At 43.3% G+C, this 21305-nt stretch overlaps 1 protein-coding gene across 4 annotated transcripts in view; it reads left to right on the top strand.

Annotated features, from left to right (window-relative positions):
• The window catches only part of AHCYL1 (adenosylhomocysteinase like 1), a 905485-nt gene that overhangs the window by 483550 nt on the left and 400630 nt on the right, over nt 1-21305 (top strand). For all 4 annotated transcript variants that reach the window (XM_063955029.1, XM_063955028.1, XM_063955032.1 and 1 more), the window contains exon 8: nt 7932-8048. In XM_063955029.1, the coding sequence (XP_063811099.1) occupies nt 7932-8048 (117 nt within the window). The remainder of the gene's footprint in view (nt 1-7931; nt 8049-21305) is intronic.

The following is a 21305-nucleotide window of genomic DNA, read 5'->3' as shown; positions in this document are numbered from 1 at the left end:
CCGGCCGCATTTTGCCCACCCCTAAGCCAAGGCCTACTTAGACCTGGGCTTTGTAGATTTAACAGTGGTTGTTTGTATAGGAAATTACTGGCTTTTAGCTTTTCCTTTGTGGGTGAAAGGCATGAAAAATTTAGGTCCTAGCACGTGGCATAGGGGCCGAGAGCAGGAAAGCCATCTTAGCGGCCGCTAGTGAAGCCACAATTTTATCCAATTCCACTCTGAACAGGATATCCTCCGTGAAAGGCAAGAGCTGTACGGTTTTCTTAGAATCCATGTCTGCTTTCCAGGAGCAGAGCCAGAGGATGCGGCGAGCTAGCACTGTGGTAGCCAAGGTTAGGACACCAGCGTCTAAAACTGCTTCACCTAAGTATGAGGCAGCCTCTCTGATTCTTGCGATGTGTGACCGACATTCTTGGGAAATGTCAGAGGGAAGTTCAACTTCCAGAGCGTCAGCCCCAGTGTTCAGTCACTTTGGACACCCATGTGGTTGCCACAGTAGGTATAGTAATGGCGGCAGTAAGTATATAGACTTGAGACAATGTTCCATCCTCCTATCTGTAGTTTCCTTTAAGGAAGACGTTAAAGGAATAGGTAAAGTGGAATAATTTGCCAAATGTGCTACATGCGAATACACCAGTGGGGGAGTCTCCCACTTGGTATCATCAGTTTCTGAAACGGGGTAAAAAGAATGTAACTGCTTAGGAATCAGAAACTTTTTTTCCCGGAGTATTCCATGCTTCACAACATAGGGGGTCATTCCGAGTTGTTCGCTCGGTAAAAATCTTCGCATCGCAGCGATTTTCCGCTTAATGCGCATGCGCAATGTCCGCACTGCGACTGCGCCAAGTAAATTTGCTATGCACTTAGGATTTTTACTCACGGCATTTTCATCGTTCTGGCGATCGTAATGTGATTGACAGGAAATGGGTGTTACTGGGCGGAAACAGGCCGTTTTATGGGCGTGTGGGAAAAAACGCTACCGTTTCCGGAAAAAACGCAGGAGTGGCTGGAGAAACGGGGGAGTGTCTGGGCGAACGCTGGGTGTGTTTGTGACGTCAAACCAGGAACGACAAGCAGTGAAATGATCGCAGATGCCGAGTAAGTCTGAAGCAACTCAGAAACTGCTACGAGGTGTGTAATCGCAATATTGCGAATACATCGTTCGCAATTTTAAGATGCTAAGATTCACTCCCAGTAGGCGGCGGCTTAGCATGAGCAAATCTGCTAAAATTCACTTGCGAGCGAACAACTCGGAATGACCCCCATAGTTCTATTAGGTGCTCAGATTGAGGAAATTCTGTTTTAAGCATATTTTAACACTTATGCACAAAAAGAAATAAAAAAGGATTGGACTTGAAGTGGTGCACTCAAACAATAAATTGATAAATAAAATATAACTTTTATTAGATTATGTTTAAAAAGACCTGTAGCTATGAAATATTAAAACCAAAAACATATAAATTGACAAGACAAAGTGTGATATGTGTGATTAAAAACACACACTGTGCTGACTGTGTAATGCTACACATATATAATAAATTGTAGGTGCTATGACCCTTAATTCAAATTGTATATATTGTTAGGCTGAGTGCTCGATAGCGCTATGGAGTCACTGTATACTCATATATGGAATGAATCAGTTATGAATTCTAAGTGGGGTCACTGAAAACACTGTAAAGTGCAATATTCCAATAGAAAGCTCCCCATCTGTTTGGGCACTGTGGAATAACCCTACTTATGTGCACTCATATACTTGTACAGCTGTAAGTAAGTGTTTCTCCTCACTAGTGATCTCAATATAATTAGCTGTTCTCAGTCAGTTGCTATCAACGTGATTAAACCCACTTAAAAAGCCGCAAGGTTTTGGTTCAGGAGCAGGTTTGTATTCCTCAATTAGTAGGATAGATTTGACCACTACCACAAGTGCAGACACATTCAGAACTGAGAGAGAAACCCCTCCTCCTCAGAGAGGATTTCCGTGACTGAGACCTCTGTGTCCTCTTCCCCACCAGAGGATGCCTCAGAATCTGTGAGTGGTGTAGATTGGGTAGAAGAGACAGTACGTCTAACGGCCCTAGAGTGCAAAGACCTGTCATTTTGTAACAGCTGCTGGAAAGCCATAGGGGTTTGTGTCAGGCTCTGTACCGAATTTGAGAGAGCGTCCATCCAAGGGGGATTAATGACTGGTGGAGCCGGAGGCATGGTTGGGACCCATATAGCAGTATGTTCCTGCTGAGGACTACCCACAGGTGAGTAACAGCAGGAGTTGCCAGGCGGTCAGCTATTTGACACAGTATTGGAAATTTTCTTGGACCGAGCGCTATATGTGCTGGTGAATATGGTGTACTAAAAAAATAAATAAAACATAAATAATAAAATGAAAAAATGAATAAAATAATGAAAAAAATAAATGAGAAAGGAAGAAAAGAGAGATATAAAGATTAATTGCGATGTTTACAGCTCCTTTCTTGTTGTTTTTTGGGCTTATGGACACTTGATTTTGAGGACAAAGCACACAGTCTCTTTGGGTGTAACTGTCCCTATCTTACCCTGCTTCTTCTGTTATGTTGCGGCCGCTCTCTGCGCCAGTTGGCCGTGACCGGAAGTTCGGATGTGCGTTTCTGGTAATGCAGGTACTGGTGGCAGTGGTGTCACTGTTTTCGGGAGGGTTAAACTCTCCTATCTGCTTCACTGCGGCTGCTCCCCGTGTCTTTTTTTCACTCGCTGCACTGTGGTCGCTCTTCTTGCTGATCCGCCGTGACCGGAAGTTCGGGTGTCTGCTTCCGGTGGTACGAATGCTGGCGGCGGCAGTGTCTTTGTCCTTTGTGTCTGCTCCTTTTTATACAACGCGTTTCGAATCCAGATCCGGATTCTTTCTCAAGGAAGTGTTAGAGTTGTTGTAATTGTTCTCCTTTTTATATGGTAACTTTATTAAAAAAAAAACAGGAAGTGATCGGAACCGGAAGTGAGGTTACCGGCGGCATCCTCATGGTAAAAAAAGGGGGAATATTCCCAGAGTTTTAAAATCAATTGCACTCGTAAAGAAAGATAGGAAAATTAATTGAGATAGAAAAAAATTAAAAGTAAAAATAGAATTAAAAATAAAAATAAAGATTAAAAAATAAAATAAAAATGAAAAAATAAATAAATAAAATAAAATGTAAAAAATAAATGAAAGTAAATATAGGTGTATAATGAGTTACAGGAAGACATTCAGCTCTATGTCGATGTTTAGACCGTGTGGTTCTAAGGTCTTTATTTTGTATATCCATTCAATTTCTTTTTTCTTTAATGTTTTCACAATATCTTCTCTCCAATGGGTTTGAACATTTTGAATCCCAATAAATTTTAACCCAGCAGGGTCTTGGTTGTGTTTTGTGAGAAAATGGGCTGACACGCTGTGTGTTTTCAAACCTCTTTTTATATTATATACGTGTTCTGCTATCCTTGTTCTTAGTTTTTGTTTGGTTTGCTCCACGTACTGTTTTCCGCATGTGCATTCCAAGATGTAAATGACCCCTTCTGTATGGCAGGTTACTTGGTCTTTAATTTCAAATTCTTCTTTTGTTATACAGGTTGAGTATCCCTTATCCAAAATGCTTGGGACCAGAGGTATTTTGGATATCGGATTTTTCCGTATTTTGGAATAATTGCATACCATAATGAGATATCATGGTGATGGGACCTAAGTCTAAGCACAGAATGCATTTGTGTTTCATATACACCTTATACAAACAGCCTGAAGTCAATTTTAGCCAATATTTTTTAGAACTTTGTGCATTAAACAAAGTGTGTCTACATTCACACAATTTATTTATGTTTCATATACACCTTATTCACACAGCCTGAAGGTAATTTAATACAATATTTTTAATAACTGTGTATTAAACAAAGTTTGTGTACATTGTGCCATCAAACAACAAAGGTTTCACTATTTCATTCTCACTCAAAAAAGTCCGTATTTCGGAATATTCCGTATTTCGGAATATTTGGATATGGGATACTCAACCTGTATTCGATTTAAAGGTTGTTGTCGGTTTTGTTGAAGTTTGCTGATTCCTACAACCAGCACAAGTCGTGCAATGGTGGAATCCTTTTCTTTTTTTGCAGTTCTTTTTTTCTTGTGAAGTCGGTAGAAAACTGTGAGTCAACTGTTGTTTTAAATTATTAGCATTTTTGTAGATTACTTTTGGTTTGTTGGGGATAGATTCCTTCAGGTCCTCATCAAGGGAAAGAATATGCCAATGTTTTTCTAAAAAATTTTCAATGCCCTTGTAATTACTATTGAACTGTGTTATGAATGTTACAGTTAGTTCTTTTTTATTTTTCTGTTTAAGGGTGAGTAGTTATTTTCTTTCCAATTTTTTGACTTTTTCTAATTGCTGTGTCAGATGACTGTCTTTGTATGCTTTTTGGAGGAATTTATTCTTCATTTCTTGTGCCTGCTGTTCGAATACTTTTTCATCAGTACAGTTCCTCTTTAATCGACGGAATTGTCCTCCTGGAATATTTTCTATCCACTGTCTGTGGTGATTGCTGTTGTGTGAAAGCATATTATTTACATTTACTTTTTTGAAATGAGTTCTCGTAAGAATTTTGTTTGCTTCAATATAGATTTCCAGATCGAGGAAAACTACTGTATTTTCGCTGTGTGGTGGTAAATTCAAGATTCAAATTATTGTTGTTGATGTGCTCTTTGAATTGTGTTAAGGCATCTTGGGTTCCTTTCCAGATGAAGAACACGTCATCTATGTAACGGTGCCAACATACAATGTTCGGCAAAAAAGGGTTATGGTCCCAGATGTTCAGATCTGAAGAATTTGAAATTAAAGACCAAGTAACCTGCCATACAGAAGGGGTCATTTACATCTTGGAATGCACATGCGGAAAACAGTACGTGGGGCAAACCAAACAAAAACTGAGAACAAGGATAGCAGAACACGTATATAATATAAAAATAGGTTTGAAAACACACAGCGTGTCAGCCCATTTTCTCACAAAACACAACAAAGACCCTGCTGGGTTAAAATTTATTGGGATTCAAAAGGTTCAAACCCATTGGAGAGGAGAAGATATTGTGAAAACATTAAAGAAAAAAGAAACTGAATGGATATACAAAATAAAGACCTTAGAACCACACGGTCTAAACATCGACATAGAGCTGAATGTCTTCCTGTAACTAAGTATACACCTATATGTACTTTCATTTATTTTTATTTTTTACATTTTATTTATTTATTTTTTCATTTTTATTTTATTTTTTAATCTTTATTTTTATTTTTAATTCTATTTTTACTTTTAATTTTTTCCTATCTTAATTAATTTTCCTATCTTTCTTTACAAGTGCAATTGATTTTAAAACTCTGGGAATATTCCCTCTTTTTTTACCATGAGGATGCTGCCGGTAACCTCACTTCCGGTTCCGGTCACTTCCTGTTTTTTTAATAAAGTTACCATATAAAAAGGAGAACAATTACAACAACTCTGACATTTCCTTGAGAAAGAATCCGGATCTGGATTCGAAACGCGTTGTATAAAAAGGAGCAAACACAAAGGACAAAGACACTGCTGCCGCCAGCATTCGTACCACCGGAAGCAGACACCCGAACTTCCGGTCACGGTGGATCGGCAAGAAGAGCGGCCACAGTGCAGCGAGTGAAAAAAAGACACGGGGAGCAGCCGCAGTGAAGCAGATAGGAGAGTTTAACCCTCCCGAAAACAGCGACACCACTGCCACCAGTACCCGCATTACCGGAAGCGCACATCCGAACTTCCGGTCACGGCTAACTGGCGCAGAGAGCGGCCGCAACATAACAGAAGAAGCAGGGGAAGATAGGGACAGTTACACCTAAAGAGACTGTGTGCTTTTTCCTCAAAATCAAGTGTCCATAAGCTCCAAAAACAACAAGAAAGGAGCTGTAAACATTGCACTTAATCTTTATATCTCTCTTTTCTTCCTTTCTCATTTTTTTCATTATTTTATTCATTTTTTTTCATTTTATTATTTATTTTTTAGTACACCATATTCACCAGCACATATAGCGCTCGGTCCAAGAAAATTTTCAATATTTTGTTTCAAAATAACCTGAGCAGCTTCTTTTACAGCGCAGCAAACTATACAATTCCTCTATTTGACACAGTAACTGAGAAAAACAAGCCCATTGTGGTTCCTGGCCAGAGACTGAGGGTGCTGGCTGGTTAGATGGGATATTACAGGCAGTACATAACTCGTCCTGTATAATATCCTGAGGTGACAGACCTGCCTGACAGGACTTAAATGATGTTAAAATAGGTGCCACAGCCTCCTAGCGGCTCTTGCCTTTGTCAGACATGGCAGCTGGGGAATTTGCGCGCACAATATGACAGTGGGCAGTGAGCAATGATGCAGTTATGTGGCTAATTTCACCAACCCAAGGGCTATGAACAAATGTAGAACCTCCTAACACCTGGATTTAGGGTAATAGGCGAGAAAGAAATAGGTATATGCTGACAGAGGAAGGAAAGCAGACAGCTGAGCTAGCACAAGTCACATACAATGCAGAATACAATATAAAAGCAATTTAAGTATACTGTAATAAGCACTAAATCAACTAATTAGCAGTATTACCTGGTAGGATACAAGTGCTGTATAACCTGGCTCCTTGGAGAGGTATACAGGGAGTCGGACCCAGTGTTCCCGGAGACCTGCTTGCTGCACTGAAAATGGCTGCCTCTGGTCTCAGAAAGGGAGGAGGTTAGAGGAAGAGCAGCTCATCCGAGGGAAGTCCGCAGTGGACTGATGCCCTGAGCTGGTGGAGGGACCGCAGGCAAAGGGCTGGCCTCCCCTATGCCAGCATTGCCCACCAGGTACCCTGGCTTTGTAATGCAGTCACCAATACAGTTTATGCCCTGGTGATCTAGTAGAGTCCAGAGGATGAACCAGGGTCCATACTGGCACCTCAGGTCCATCTCCTGGGATGAGATTAGGAAGCGGGTCCCCGCCTTACCTAGTCTCTGATGCCAGCGTGCAGTATTGAGGGTTCAGCGGTGCTAGCTGCACTGGGGTGATGGCGTGCCTATCGCTGCTGCTCAGATGTCTGTAAATAAAGTGAAATCATAACACATGAAATAAGTCAGCAGCCCCCACTGTTTAAAGGTGCAGCTCCTGCCGGCAACTAAAATGAAACTGAGGATGCCTGAGCATGGAGGATACCAAAAGCTTAGTTCTTTAGTGCCTGGTCCTTTACCACCACCTACAACTGCATGGTATTCCCTGTGGACCCCACATGGAACCTGAAGAAAAAATATTGTTCATTCTAGCACTCTGCACCTAATCAGTGAGGACGGGGACATTTTAGACGTGATGTATTGCTACAGTAGCTGCAGCGATACATTGGGGTAAATTTACTAATATGGGAGTTCTATTTAAGATGGGATGTTGCCCATAGCAACCAATCCGATTCTACTTCTCATTTATCTAGCACCTTCTAGAAGTTAATACCTGGAATTTGATTGGTTGCTATGGGCAACACCCCATCTTAAATAGAACTCTCCATTGAGTCTAAAATGTTGCCCTTCCAAATTAAAATATGCCCTCCTCACTAATTAGGTGCAGTGTGCTAGAATGAACACTAGAACAAAGTTTTACCATATGGATTCCATTGTGTGTTCTTGGCTGTTGCTAATGAGAACAATCTGAATGTGGGTGCTTTTAAACATCCATTATGCCTTAATGAGTCTGTCAGTCAGTAATCGTGCAGACAGCATAACCTGTCTACCCATCAATAAAAATGATTACTATTATGTTGTTTTATTCCTAATATTTATTCTGTGATTATTATGCTTGTTTGTTACAATTTTCAGTGTATTCCCAAAAATATACAGTATTTTGCGTATTTCTCTTTTGCTTTGTACTGTATAAATAATAGTCTGTATTTCTTGTCATTGTGCAGGTTGTATCAGCTCTCTAAGGCTGGAAAGCTGTGTGTCCCTGCTATGAATGTTAATGACTCTGTCACTAAGCAGAAATTTGACAATTTGTACTGCTGCCGAGAATCTATATTAGACGGGTAAGAAATATATGCTTAAAATTCTTTTTAGTGTATGCCTGTAACCTACAGCTGGTAATCTGTAAACAGTGTGCCTTATCGTGCCTAATAAATTCTTGTCCACAAATACAGAATATGGATGAGTCGAGTACAGTGTGATTGACTGAACATGATACTTACTGCACACTGAATATTAAACACTGAAGAACTTTACTCCATCAATATGTATAATTAGCTCTGACTTTAATAAATGTAAGTGAATTGAAGTCATGATAGACAGTAATTGACAGTCACTTTTTTATTTTAATTTTTTTTTTCTCTTAAGAAGTTTTTATTTCTCTTTCAGCAAGGCTGGAGAACACTTGACGATAGGACTGCATGCAGGTTGGGGCTGGAGATGGCACCTAAATTAAAATGTAGCTTTAAAAACTAAGCTCCTTCCCTCTGCAATATCATAAAGCCAGTCTTGTTCGCTGTAGGTGACTCTGGAGTAGGGCATGTTTTGTTTTAGCAGCCCTTATTTAGATTTGTTTGTTTTTGTTTTATGTGTAGCTTTTCTTTTTATTTTATTTTATTTTTATAGTTTTGTACTGTCACAGCTTATAGTGTGAGTGAAGCAGCTGCAGGAGCTGTTTAGGCTTGCCATGTACAGGTGTGCTGACGAGAGGGGTGCACTACAGATGGGATCTCCTCACAGTCGCCGGAACCAGCTTGTCTCCCCTCCACATTTCAGCAGAAGTGGTACAGTCCTGGTTACTGTGTACAACTTCACATGCAAGGATGGGGGCTGTATTCCCGAGATCCTGGGTTCCTCTAATCTTCAGCCTCTGAATTCGCAGGTAAGTGCTTTCTCTTACGTCGTTGGGGATACTGGGAATCCATTTAGTACCATGTGGTATAGACGGGTCCACTAGGATCCTTGGGCACTTTAAAAATTTTATAGTGTGCGCTGGCTCATCCCTCTATGCCCCTCCTACCAGACTCCGTTTAGAAAATGTGCCCGGAGGAGCCGGTCACGTCGCTGGAAGCTCCTTAAGAGTTTTTTGCATTTATTTGATCTGTTTGTTATTTTCAGAGAGGACTGGATGGCACCAGCCTGCCTGCTTCGAGGGACTTAGGTGGAGGAACGGCCCAACCTCTTGAAGGGTTAATGGTCCCGTTCACTGCTGACAGGACACTAGCTCCTGAGGGAACTATTCGCAAGCCCCACCACGGCGAGTGTACATTTCCACAGCACGCCGCCACCCCTAACAGAGCCAGAAGAAAGAAGAGTGGTGAGTACTAAGCTGGCGTCCCAGTTAGCAGGTCGCCGGCCATTATGGTGGCATTAGGGTACGGAGACGCACAGCTTCTGAGGTGGCGAACTAAGTCTCGGTACACTATATGTGTACACAGTACCCAGACTGGCATTACAGACTTAAAAAGGGACTGACTCCATTTTAGGCACAAAATTAACTTAGCCAGTATAAAAAAGAGCGGGAAGATCACGCGCCATTGAAGGGGCGGGGCTTCACTATGAGCGGATCCAGCCGCTCACCAGCGCCATTTTCCCTCTGCAGTGGACACAGAGGCTGACTGACAGGGAAGCGCAGCTCCTCCGCAGAAGCTCCAGATTACCTCAGCGGTACCAGGGGGTCATAGCAGGGGGGGAGCGATTTATTAGTGTACTGAGTCTCTAATCTAGGTACTTAGTCTGCGACCTGGCTAAGCTTGGCATTAGCAGTAACGGCGCTGTGTGTTGGCTCTATACGTCTCGGTCTCCCTGGAAGGGCTCTTTGTGGGTTAATTGTGCATTTAACCTTTTCCTGTGTGTGTGTGTGTGTCCTGTCACTGTCGCAGTATGTCAGACAAAGAGTGCGTTTCATGTAAGACACAGTTTTCCTATTCTCCAGGGGGGTGACTCAGTGCAGTGTACCTTCCCAGGCTAGCGGGGCAGAGCCAGCTTGGCTAAACTCCATTAAAGGAATGATTTCCAATATTTCTACTAAATTGTCCCGCAATGAGAAAGAGACACAATACCTAAGACAATCGAAGACTGAGTTTATGAAAAGAGACTCCGTACCCAAACCAGTGTCTCAGTCCCCTGCCATTTGTCCGCAAAAACATACTTTGGCCCATATCCTGCAGTCTGACTCTGATCAAGGGTCAGACATGGAGGAGGGGGAGGTGGACTCAAAAGTGGTGGAGGCTACTCTGTCAGGGGAAATAGAGGCTCTCATAGAGGCTATGAGAGAAGTTCTGCATATCCCTGATAAGGTGGCAGAGGAGACTGAGGAATCTTATTTTAATATAAAAAATAAATCCTCAGCCACTTTTCCTGTGTCAAAGGAACCCTGTTTAAAGAACCGTGGGTTAATCCTGATAGGAAATTTCAAATCCTTAAAAGGTTGCAATCATCTTTAACTTTTCCTCCTGAGGATTGGAAAAAATGGGAAAATCCACCGATAGTGGATGCATCAATATCCAGGCTGTCATGAAAAATTGTATTGCCTGTCCCGGGTGCAGCCTCCGTAAATGACACGGCTGATCGTAGAATTGAGACTACACTCAAATCCTTGCATACAGCTGCTAGGGTGGCCCAGGGTGGATTACTAAGGCCATTATTATTTTTATCCTTTATTTATATGGCGCCACAAGGCTTCTGCAGCGCCCAATTACAGAGTACATATGCACCTAATCAAAACAGGAAAACTGACTTACAGTTGAAGACAATATAGGACAAGTACAGGGTAACTAAGCATAACTACACCAGTAAATGACATAGAGATAAGTTCCAAGGTGGCCAAAAAACTGCGGGATTTGGGTAGTTGAGGATTATTAAAGTAAGAAAAGGATAAGCACATGAGGGAAGAGGGCCCTACTCGTGAGAGCTTACATTCTAAGGGGAGGGGTAGACAGACAGGGGTGACACACAGAAGTGTAGCGAAGAGACATGACACCTGGAGCAGGGTCATGTCACGGCACCATCACCACCACCATACATACATACATACATACATACATACATACATACATAGATTCACACACATTTAGGCACAGACATACATAAAAACACATATACACAGATATATGTACATATACACACACAAACACAAATATACACACATACATACATAATCACATACATATATATATATATATATATATATATATACACACACACACACATACACAGACATACATAAACACACAAATATACTCACACATACTGTATACAAAGATATATACACATATACACACAGACATACATAAGCACACACATATATATATACACACATACATGTACATACATATGCACACAAACATATACACACACACACTTAACACACAGTCACACATACATACATACATACATACATACATATATATATACACACACAGACATATACACATAAACAAACAGTATACACAAACAAACACACATACACAGTATATACACATTCATTCTCACCAAGAGGACAGCAGCAGAGCAACTTCTCGTTCTAGCCTGGTGGGGCGGAGCTTCTCTGTTATTGACCTCCATGAGTAGAAGGAAAGGACTGAGGAAAGGGAAGGGGTGGCCACCACACTGCCTGCATGTTTCATTATATCACTGAATGCAGATACCTGACAGCAGGAAGGTTCTTCTGACAAGCCTCCAAACCTCCCCTCCAGTAGCGGCTCTTGCAATGGGCAAGCAGGCTTTTTGCCTGAGGCGCCGCTGTGGCAAGAGCAGCTACTCCTGATCCCTGCTCTCCCCTGCTGCAGCAGGCGCCGTGGGCTGTATGGGCGCCCACTGCAGATGGCTCCAGTAACAGACACCAGAGGTCATAATTGACCTCTAGTGTTTGTGCAGCGCTGCTATGGGAGAGACGTCATGACGTCTCTCCCATAGAAAGGAGCCGGCGGCCGGAGATGGAGGACAGCGCAGCAGTGGTACGGAAGCAGCATCGGGGCTGGTAAGTGATGGGTTTTTTTGGGTGTTTAAAAGCAGCGCTACTACAGGGGGCACTACTACAGGGGGATAACTGTGGCCATGCACTTTCCCTATGAAGAAGCCACGCCCCTATTTTTGGGCGCGCACCAACTCTATTTTACCTGGGGGGGGGGGGGGGGGGGGCACAGGAAACTTTAGAACCGGCCCTGCTCTTTCCTAACAACACACCACACTGCACTGTACTGGACTCTCTGCACTGCAGTCAGTGACATAGAACATGCAGGCAGTAATTTACTCCTACCCTGAGATCCCGGGTCTCAGCTCTGTTACAGAGAAATGGCGCCTTCTGTCCCCAGCGGCATCAGGAGCTCAAGCTCCACTTGTTCCACCCTCGCTACGCCCATGGTGACACAGATGGGTACGTAAAGAGCGTGGAACAGATGGTTAGGAGGAGATTTGGCTGGGTTTGGTAAAGAAGTGGGTCTTAAGAGTCATCGCCAAATAGTCGGGTAGCCTAATTGAGGGGTTAGATACCTTGTCTCAAGGGGAGATTAATTACTCCTGCAACATATACAGGACTCTGCAAACTTTATGGTGGAAGCCATAAAAGAAATAAGCTTGCTTAATGCACGCACCACTGCTATGGCAGTGTCCGCACGCAGAGGCTTATGGCTATGCCAGTGGACTGCTGATGCGGACTACAGGAAAGGCATGGAAGCATCTGGACAGTTTCGTGCCAGGATCCCTTGGTCATAGATCTTATTTCCCAGGGCTACAGACTAGAGTTTCAGGAGCTCCCACCTCACAGATTCTTCAAATCAGGCTTAGCAGTTTCGCAGGAGGCAAGTATAACTTTACAGGACGCCATTCAAAAACTGGTACAGAATTAGGTCATTGTTCCAATTCCACCTCATATGCAAAACAAGGGGTATTATTCCAACTTGTTTGTAGAACCTCATGTCGTTGAACCCATACTTGCTAGTGTTCAAATTCAAGCTGGAGTCTCTGAGAGTGGTGATCTCAGGTCCAGAGGAAGGGGAATTCCTAGTGTCTCTGGATATCAGGGATGCGTACCTTCACATTCTGATCTGGCCGCTTCATCAGGCTTATCGACGGTTTGCATTGCAGAACTGTCACTACCAGTTCAAGGCACTGCCATTTGGTCTCTCCACAGCACCAAGGGTGTTCACCAAAGTGATGGCAGAGATGATGTTTCTACTCCGCAAACAGTATGTGAACATAATTCCGTACCTGGATGATCTTCTGATAAAGGCACCGTCCAGGAAGCGGTTGTTGGACAGCATCGGCCTCTCAACCAGACTACTCTTGGATCACAGCTGGATTCTGAACTTACCAAAATCTCACCTGGAACCGATGCAGAGGCTTCCTTTCCTGGGAATGATACTGGACACAGAGTCTTAGAGAGTGTTGCTTCCCTTGGAGAAGGCTATGGTAATCCAGTCGATGGTACGGGCTGTCCTGAAGCCAACCCGTATCTCAGTGCATCTGTGCATTCACCTTCAGGGGAAAATGGTGGCCTCTTACGAGTTGCTTCAGTACGGAAGGTTTCATGCGAGGCCTTTCCAGCTGGATCTGTTGGACAAATGGTCCGAATCGCATCTTCACATGCACCAAATCTGTGCATGTAAAGATGCGATTCTGTCTTTCGCCAAGAGCCAGAATCTCCCTTCTGTGGTGGCTACAGACTTCTCACCTCGTCACGAGTGTCGGAGGTTCGGAATTGTGAATTGGATTCTGCTAACCACAGACGCAAGCTTCAGAGGTTGGGGAGCAGTCACCCAGGGGGTGCAGTTTCTAGGAAGCTGGTCAAGTCGGGAAGTTGTCCTTCCAATAAACATCTTGGAACTCAGGGCAATCTACAACACCCTTTTGCAGGCCTCATCTCTACTTCGGAATCAAGCCATTCAAGTCCAGTCAGAAAATTTAACGGCAGTAACGTACATTCACCAACAGGGCAGAACGAAAAGCAGAGCAGCAATGTCAAAGGTGTCAATAATTCTCCTCTGGGCGGAGAAACATGCCGTAGCATTGTCGGCGGTCTTCATTCCGGGAGTAGACAACTGGGAAGCAGACTTCCTCAGCAGACACGACCTGCACCGGGGGGAGTGGGGCTTACACCCAGAGGTGTTCCCTTGGTAGACACGTCATGGGGATATCAACAGATTGACATGATGGCTTCTTGACTCAACAAGAAGCTCAAGCAGTATTGTTCCAAGTCGGGAGACCCGCAAGCAGTGGCGGTAGACGCGCTGACAGCTCCATGGGTCTACCAGCTGGTGTGTGTGTTTCCTCCACTTCCTCTGATCCCAAGAATTCTAAATAGAATAAAAAGGGAAAAGTTACAAGCAATCCTCCTTGCTCCGGACTGGCCTTGAAGGGCCTGGTATGCGTAACTTCTCAAGATGCTAATCGAAGAGGATGTTCTGCAACATGGTTCGTTCGTCTAATAAGACTTACCGCGGCTACGTTTAATGGCATGAAAGTTGAACGACTAATTCAAGCCAGGAGAGGGATTCCTGACAAGGTCATCCAGACTATGATCCAGGCCAGGAAGGGGGTAACGTCAAAACATTACCATCATATCTGGAAAAAATATGTCTCTTGGTGAAGGAGCAGACATTATTCCATGGTAGAAATTCATCTGGGATGTTTCCTGCTTTTTCTGCAGTCGGGAGTTGACGTGGGTCTATGCCTAGGCTCCATAAAATTTTGGATTTCGGCCTTGTCTATTTTCTTTCAGAAACAATTAGCTTCTCTCCCTGAGGTCCAGACATTCTTGAAAGGTGTTCTTCACATCCAACCTCCCTTTATGCCTCCCACGGCACCTTGGGATCTCAGTTTGTTTTTGACGTTCGTCCAGTCAGACTGGTTTGAACCGTTACAGGAGGAAGACGTAAAGTATCTAACATGGAAGACCGTCACGCTGTTGGCCTTGGCTTCGGCAGGGCGCGTGTCGGAGCTGGGGGCGTTGTCTCACAAGAGCCCCTACTTGATTTTCCATGAGGACAGAGCTGAACTCAGGACTCGTCAGCAATTCCTTCCTAAGGTGATGTCGGAGTTTCACATCAACCATCCAATTTTGTTCCCGGTTGTTACTGATATCTCTGCTACTTCAAAGTCCTTGTACATTGTAAGGGCTTTGAAGGTATATGTAAACCGAACTGCTCGTCACAGGAAATCGGACTCTCTGTTTGTTCTATATGATGCCAACAAGATTGGGTGTCCAGCTTCAAAGCAGTCAATTGCTTGCTGGATCAGGCTCACTATCATGCATGCTTGGTCCACGGCAGGCTTGCCGATTCCAAAATCTGTACAGACCCACTGTACTAGGTCGGTGGGTTCCTCTTGGGTGGCTGCCCAGGGTGTCTCAGCATTACAGCTCTGCCGCGCAACTACAGATGGGTCCATGGTTATCTTGACTAGTTTTCTGCGCCTAGTCACAACATGATTTATTAGCATAAACCCTTCATCTTTTGTTCTCAGCTGCAATACAATACAGAGAACAATACAGCAGGGGATTAAGTCATTACAGCAGGGGATTAAGTCTGACTGGCCAGTCTCCGTTAATCCTATTAAAGGTCAAGATAAACGTGGTCCCATCTGTACTTGGTCGGTTCGAACACGTTTGCCAAGTTTTACAAGTTCGACACTTTGGCCTCTGAGGACCTTCATTTTGGTCAGTCATTTCTGCAGGAACCTCAGCACTCTCCCACCCGGTTCTGGAGCTTTGGTACTTCCACATGGTACTAAATGGATTCCCACTATCCACTAGGACGTAAGAGAAAATAGGATTTATCTTACGTCCTAGAGGATGCTGGGGTCCACATTAGTACCATGGGGTATTGACTGGTCCACTAGGAGCCACTGTCACTTTAAAAGTTTAACAGTGTGGACCACCAGCTGATCGACACATGGAGATTGACACACCCTTCTGAAGTAGATTACTCCTTTTATTCACACCCCCATCAGACATACTCCAGAATTGACTACTTATTTCTAAGTCACCGTCATCTACATCTTCTTTCGGACGCGTCTATAGGACAAATAGTATGGTCAGATCATGCCCCAGTTAACCTTACAATACGCCTTCCGTCTTATACACGTCGCCAATGGTCTTGGCGTTTTAATGATACTTTTCTGCAAGACGAGACGTGCCGCTCTCAAATTTACTCTGCCTTAGACTCCTATATCAGTACTAATGACCTAGATGACATTTCTAAGATTTCGGTCTGGGAGGCACACAAATGCGTCATACGAGGGGTTTGTGTCCAGATAGGCTCAGTTCGCAAAAAACAGAGGGAAAAACTTAGGGATGATTTATTATCTAAGATAAAATCTCTTGAACTTTTACATAAGAGGTCCCAAGCCCCCCAACATTATTCTGATCTTGAGGCTACTAGGGCAGAACTGAATAAATTACTCTCTGATAAAGTTAAGTTCTCATATCGGAAGTGCTGCAGCAAATATTATCACTGGGGCAACAAACCTGGGAAATTGTTGGCCAGGGCTCTCAGAGAACAACGTGCACTCACTTTTATTCACTCTATTAAAGATGGTCAAGGGCAGCCCCAACCCGAGACTTCTCAAATTGCTAAGGCCTTCCGGGCCTATTATTTCGCTCTATACAACCTTTCCGGGCTGTCCGGGAGGGCAGATAAGTCATCCCACCCAGCAGCTATATCGGACTATTTAAGGGCCTTAGACTTCCCAACGTTGTACACACAAGAGGCAGAAGGTTTGGAAGCCCCCTTCTCTACCGAGGAGGTAATGAAAGTTATTGATTCCTCACCCAATGGCAAAAGTTCGGGCCCTGACGGGTATACCATTGCCTATTATAAAGCTTTCAAGGAAAGATTAACCCCACTTCTTACGAGGGCCTTTAACACAATATCTGAAAGGTCACATTTCTCTCCACAGTCCCTTGAAGCACTGTTTTACCTAAAGAGGGCAAAGATCCCAGTCTCTGCTCAAGTTACCGGCCGATCTCGCTGCTGAACATAGATATAAAACTCTTTGCCAAAGTAATTGCAAATCGCCTTAAACTATTATTGCCCGGTTTGATTCATGGAGACCAGGCCGTTTTTTTTCTGGGCCGAGAGGCCATTGACAACACCTCTGAAGTGCTTAATATGATTCATTATGCTGGCCAAGCCACGTCCCCCTCAATCATGTAATCGACCGACGCTGAAAAAGCGTTTGACAGGGTGGACTGGGACTTCTTGTCTGGCATCCTGAAACACTTGGGACTTGGTAACGCCTGTCTCCATAGAATCTTATCTCTATACACTTCCCCATCCGCTAAAATTAAGGTTAACGGCTCCCTCTCCGATTCCTTTTCTATTTCCAATGGCACACGACAGGGATGCCCACTATCCACCCTGCTTTTTGTCTTATGCATGGAAGCTTTAGCTAGAAGCATCAGGGCTAACCCCAACATTTCTGGTTTGATGGTGAGGGGGACCGAATACAAATTGGCTCTATATACCGATGACTTACTCGCTCTCATTTCGAATCCAGTCACCTCATTACCGAATCTGATGGTGGAATTCGATAGGTTCGGAGCCCTTTCAAATTTTAAGATAAATTATTCCAAATCCATCGCCATGAACCTAACCACTTCTCCTGGTGTGATTGCTGGTTTTAAATGCTCTTTCCCTTTTACCTGGCACGACCACAAATTGAAATACTTGGGGGTGCTACTCTCCAACGACTTATCCAAACTATTCTCCTTGAACTTTAGCCCCTTGTTGATGAAACTCCGTCTAGACTTCCAGAGGTGGAGGAAATTGCGACTATCTTGGTTCGGTAGAATTAACGTAGTCAAAATGAATGCCCTCCCTAGGATATTATTTTTTCTTCAAACCCTCCCTATACACATCCCTCTATTGTGGTTCCGGGATATCCAGAATCTCATTCGAGCGTTTGTTTGGGGCTGCAACACACCTAGATTTAAACACGACATTCTATTTAGGAGAAAGCACCAAGGGGGCCACCAGCTCCCACATATTCCCAGCTATTACCATGCCGTGCAGTTGAATAGAATTTTAGAATGGACACGGGCCAAATACTGCAAACAATGGGTACTTATAGAGGAGGGATGTCTCCCACATTATATCGAAATCGCACCATGGCTGCCTATTCTCCCGAAGGTTGCCCACCCAACAGTCTCTCCCACGCTTAAAGTGTGGAATAGGCTGAGGTCTAGGAGCCATATATCTTCCAAATGGTCCCCTTTAACTTCTTTTCTTTATAATCCCGAATTTATCCCGGGTATCCGTGGGATGACCTTTGCTTCATGGGCGGAGACATAATGACAATGTGAAACAACTTTTTTTGCAAATTTATTAAAAATAAAAAACTAAGAAATCACATGTACTTAAGTATTCACACCATTTGCTCAATACTTTGTTAATGCACCTTTGGCAGCGCTTTTTGAATATGATGCCACAAGCTTGGTACACCTATCTTTTGGCAGTTTTGTCCAAACCTATTTGCTGCACCTCTCAAGCTCCATTAGGTTGGATGGGAAGCATCAGTACACATCCATTTTCAAATCTTTTCAGAGATGTTCATTTGGATTTAAGTCTGGGCATTCACAGAGTTGTCCTGAAGCCACTCCTTTGATATCTTGGCTGTGTGCTTAGGGTCGTTCTGCTGAAAGATGAACCCTCGACCCAGGTCAAGAGCGCTCTGCACCAGGTTTTCATATAGGATGTCTCTGTACGTTGCAGCATTCATCTTTCCCTCTATCCTGACTAGACTCCCAGTTCTGCCACCACCATGCTTCACTATAGGTATGGTATTAGCCTGGTGATGAGCGGTGCTTGGTTTTCTCCAAACATGACGCCTGGCATTCACGCCAAAGAGTTAAATATTTGTCTCATCAGACCTGAGATTTTGTTTCTCCTGATCTGTGAGTCCTTCAGGTGCATTTTGACAAACTCCAGGTGGCCTGCCATGTGCTTTTTACTAAGGGGTGACTTCCGTCTGGCCACTCGGCCATACAGTCCTGTTAGGTGGATTGCTGCAGTTTAGACGGCCTGCAGCTCTAGGAAGCGTCCTGGTGATTCCGAACTTCTTCCATTTACGGATGATGGAGGCCACTGTACTCATTGGGACCTTCAAAGCAGATATTTTTCTGTACCCTTCCCCAGATTTGTGCCTCGAGACAATCCTGTCTCCAGAGGTCTACAGACCATTCCTTTGACTTTGTGCTTGGTTTGTGCTCAGACATGCACTGTCAAATGTGGGATCTTGTATAGACAGGTGTGTGCCTTTGCAAATCATGTCAAATCATTTGGATTTATCACATGTGGATTCCAATTAAGCTGTAGGAACATCTCATGGATGATCAGTGGAAACAGGATGCACCTGAGCTCATTTCTGAGTGTCATGCCAAAAGGCTGTGAATACTTATGTACATGTGTTTTTTTTTTTTTACATTTTAATACATTTGCAAAAATCTCCCCTCAAAAAATGTCATCATTGTCATTATGGTATTTATTCCATTTTGGCATATGGCTGTAACATAACAAAATGTGGAAAAAGTGAGGCACTGTGAATATTTTCCACATGCACTGTATATTGCTGTGTCATACACTTACCTGTGTGTTCATAAGTATATATTGCTGTGTCATTCCCACCTATGCATATCTCTGTACGCTATATATTGCTGTATCACGCTCACCTAGGTGTGTTCATCACTATATCTATCTGGCTGTGTCACTTTCACCTATGTGTACAGTATCTACTGTATGTACGCTGTATATTACTGTGTCACTCTCATCTATAAGTGTCTAAATAAGAACTATAATTCATGCTTTTTCTAAAATACTCCCTTTAAATGCCTTATCCCTTGATATTTCTTACAGCTAGAAATGTAATCAATTTTTAAACTTATTGACTGAGTCCACCATTACTACCTTCTCTGGCAGAGAATTCCAAATTTATACTGCCCTTACTGTGAAGAACCCTTTCCTTCATTGGGTATAAAAATTTTATCTCCTCTAACCTCCAGAGGGTGTCCGTGTATCCTGTGTAGATATTTTTCGATAAACAAATCGCCTGATAGATCCTTGTATTGTCTATACATATATATATATATATATATATATATATATATATAATATGTAAATATTAATAATGCCCCCTCTCAGCTGCCTCTTTTTGTATGTAAACATATCTAACCTAGTAGGCCTTTCGTCCATAATCCGGTGCCTCTAACATCCTTGATCAGTTTTCTGGCTCGTCTGAATTCTTTCAAGTTCCAAGATATCTTTTTTATGGTGTGGTGCCCTGAACTGTACACAATATATCAGTGATTTATACAGTGGTGGGATTACACTCTCATCCCTTGTCTCAATTCCCTATTTTATGCATGCTAACATCTTATTTGCTTTTGTTTCTGCACTTTGACATTGAGAACTGCTACTAAGGCTATTATCAATGAGCAGCCCCAAATCTTTTTCAACTACCGTTTCTCCTACATTTTCTGGCTATCTGGCTATGCCAATGGACTGCGGATGCAGAATCTAAGAAAATTGTGGAGAACCTACCCTTCACAGGTCAGGCTCTGTTTGGGGATGCATTGGATGTGTGGATTTCCACGGCAACTGCAGGTGACTCAACCTTTCTCCCCTCAGCAGCTCCACCGACGAGGAAATCTTATCCTATGTCCTCACTGCAGTCCTTTCGGACCGCAAAATTAAAAAAATCCAAATCCCCTTCTACCTTCTTTAGGGGTGGCTGGGGAAAATTCAAAAAACCTGCACCAACAGGTTCTCAGGAACAGAAACCAGGTTCTGTTTCCTCAAAATCTTCAGCATGATGGTAGACCTCCCAGCCTGGAGTCCAGGCTGGTGGGAGCAAGTCTAAAAAATATCAGTCACATCTGGGCGTCATCAGGCCTATACCCCGGGGTGACAGACATTGTTACCCAGGGCTACAGACTGGAGTTTCAGGAACTCACACCTCACAGATTCTTCAAATCAGGCTTACCAGTTTCACTGACAGAAAGTGCTATCCTACAGGAAGCCATTAAAAAATTGGTTCTAACAGATGTTATTGTCCCAGTTCCCTCTCATCTATACCACAAGGGTTATTACTCAAACCTGTTTGTGGTACTGAAACCGGATGGTTCGGTAAGGCCAATTTTAAACCTAAAGTCATTGAACCCCTACTTAAGGGAATTCAAATTCAAAATTGAGTCTCTGATAGCGGTGATCTCAGCTCTGGAGGAGGGGGGAATTCCTAGCATCCCTCGATATCAAGGATGCATACCTTCACATTCTGATCTGGCCGCCTCACCAGGCTTATCTCAGATTTGCACTGCTGGATTGTCA

This window comes from Pseudophryne corroboree, chromosome 2 (assembly GCF_028390025.1).
Source record: "Pseudophryne corroboree isolate aPseCor3 chromosome 2, aPseCor3.hap2, whole genome shotgun sequence".
NCBI classification, from domain to species: Eukaryota; Metazoa; Chordata; class Amphibia; order Anura; family Myobatrachidae; genus Pseudophryne; species Pseudophryne corroboree.
Note: the sequence above shows the minus strand (reverse complement) of the source record. Positions and strands in the feature narration are given on the sequence as shown.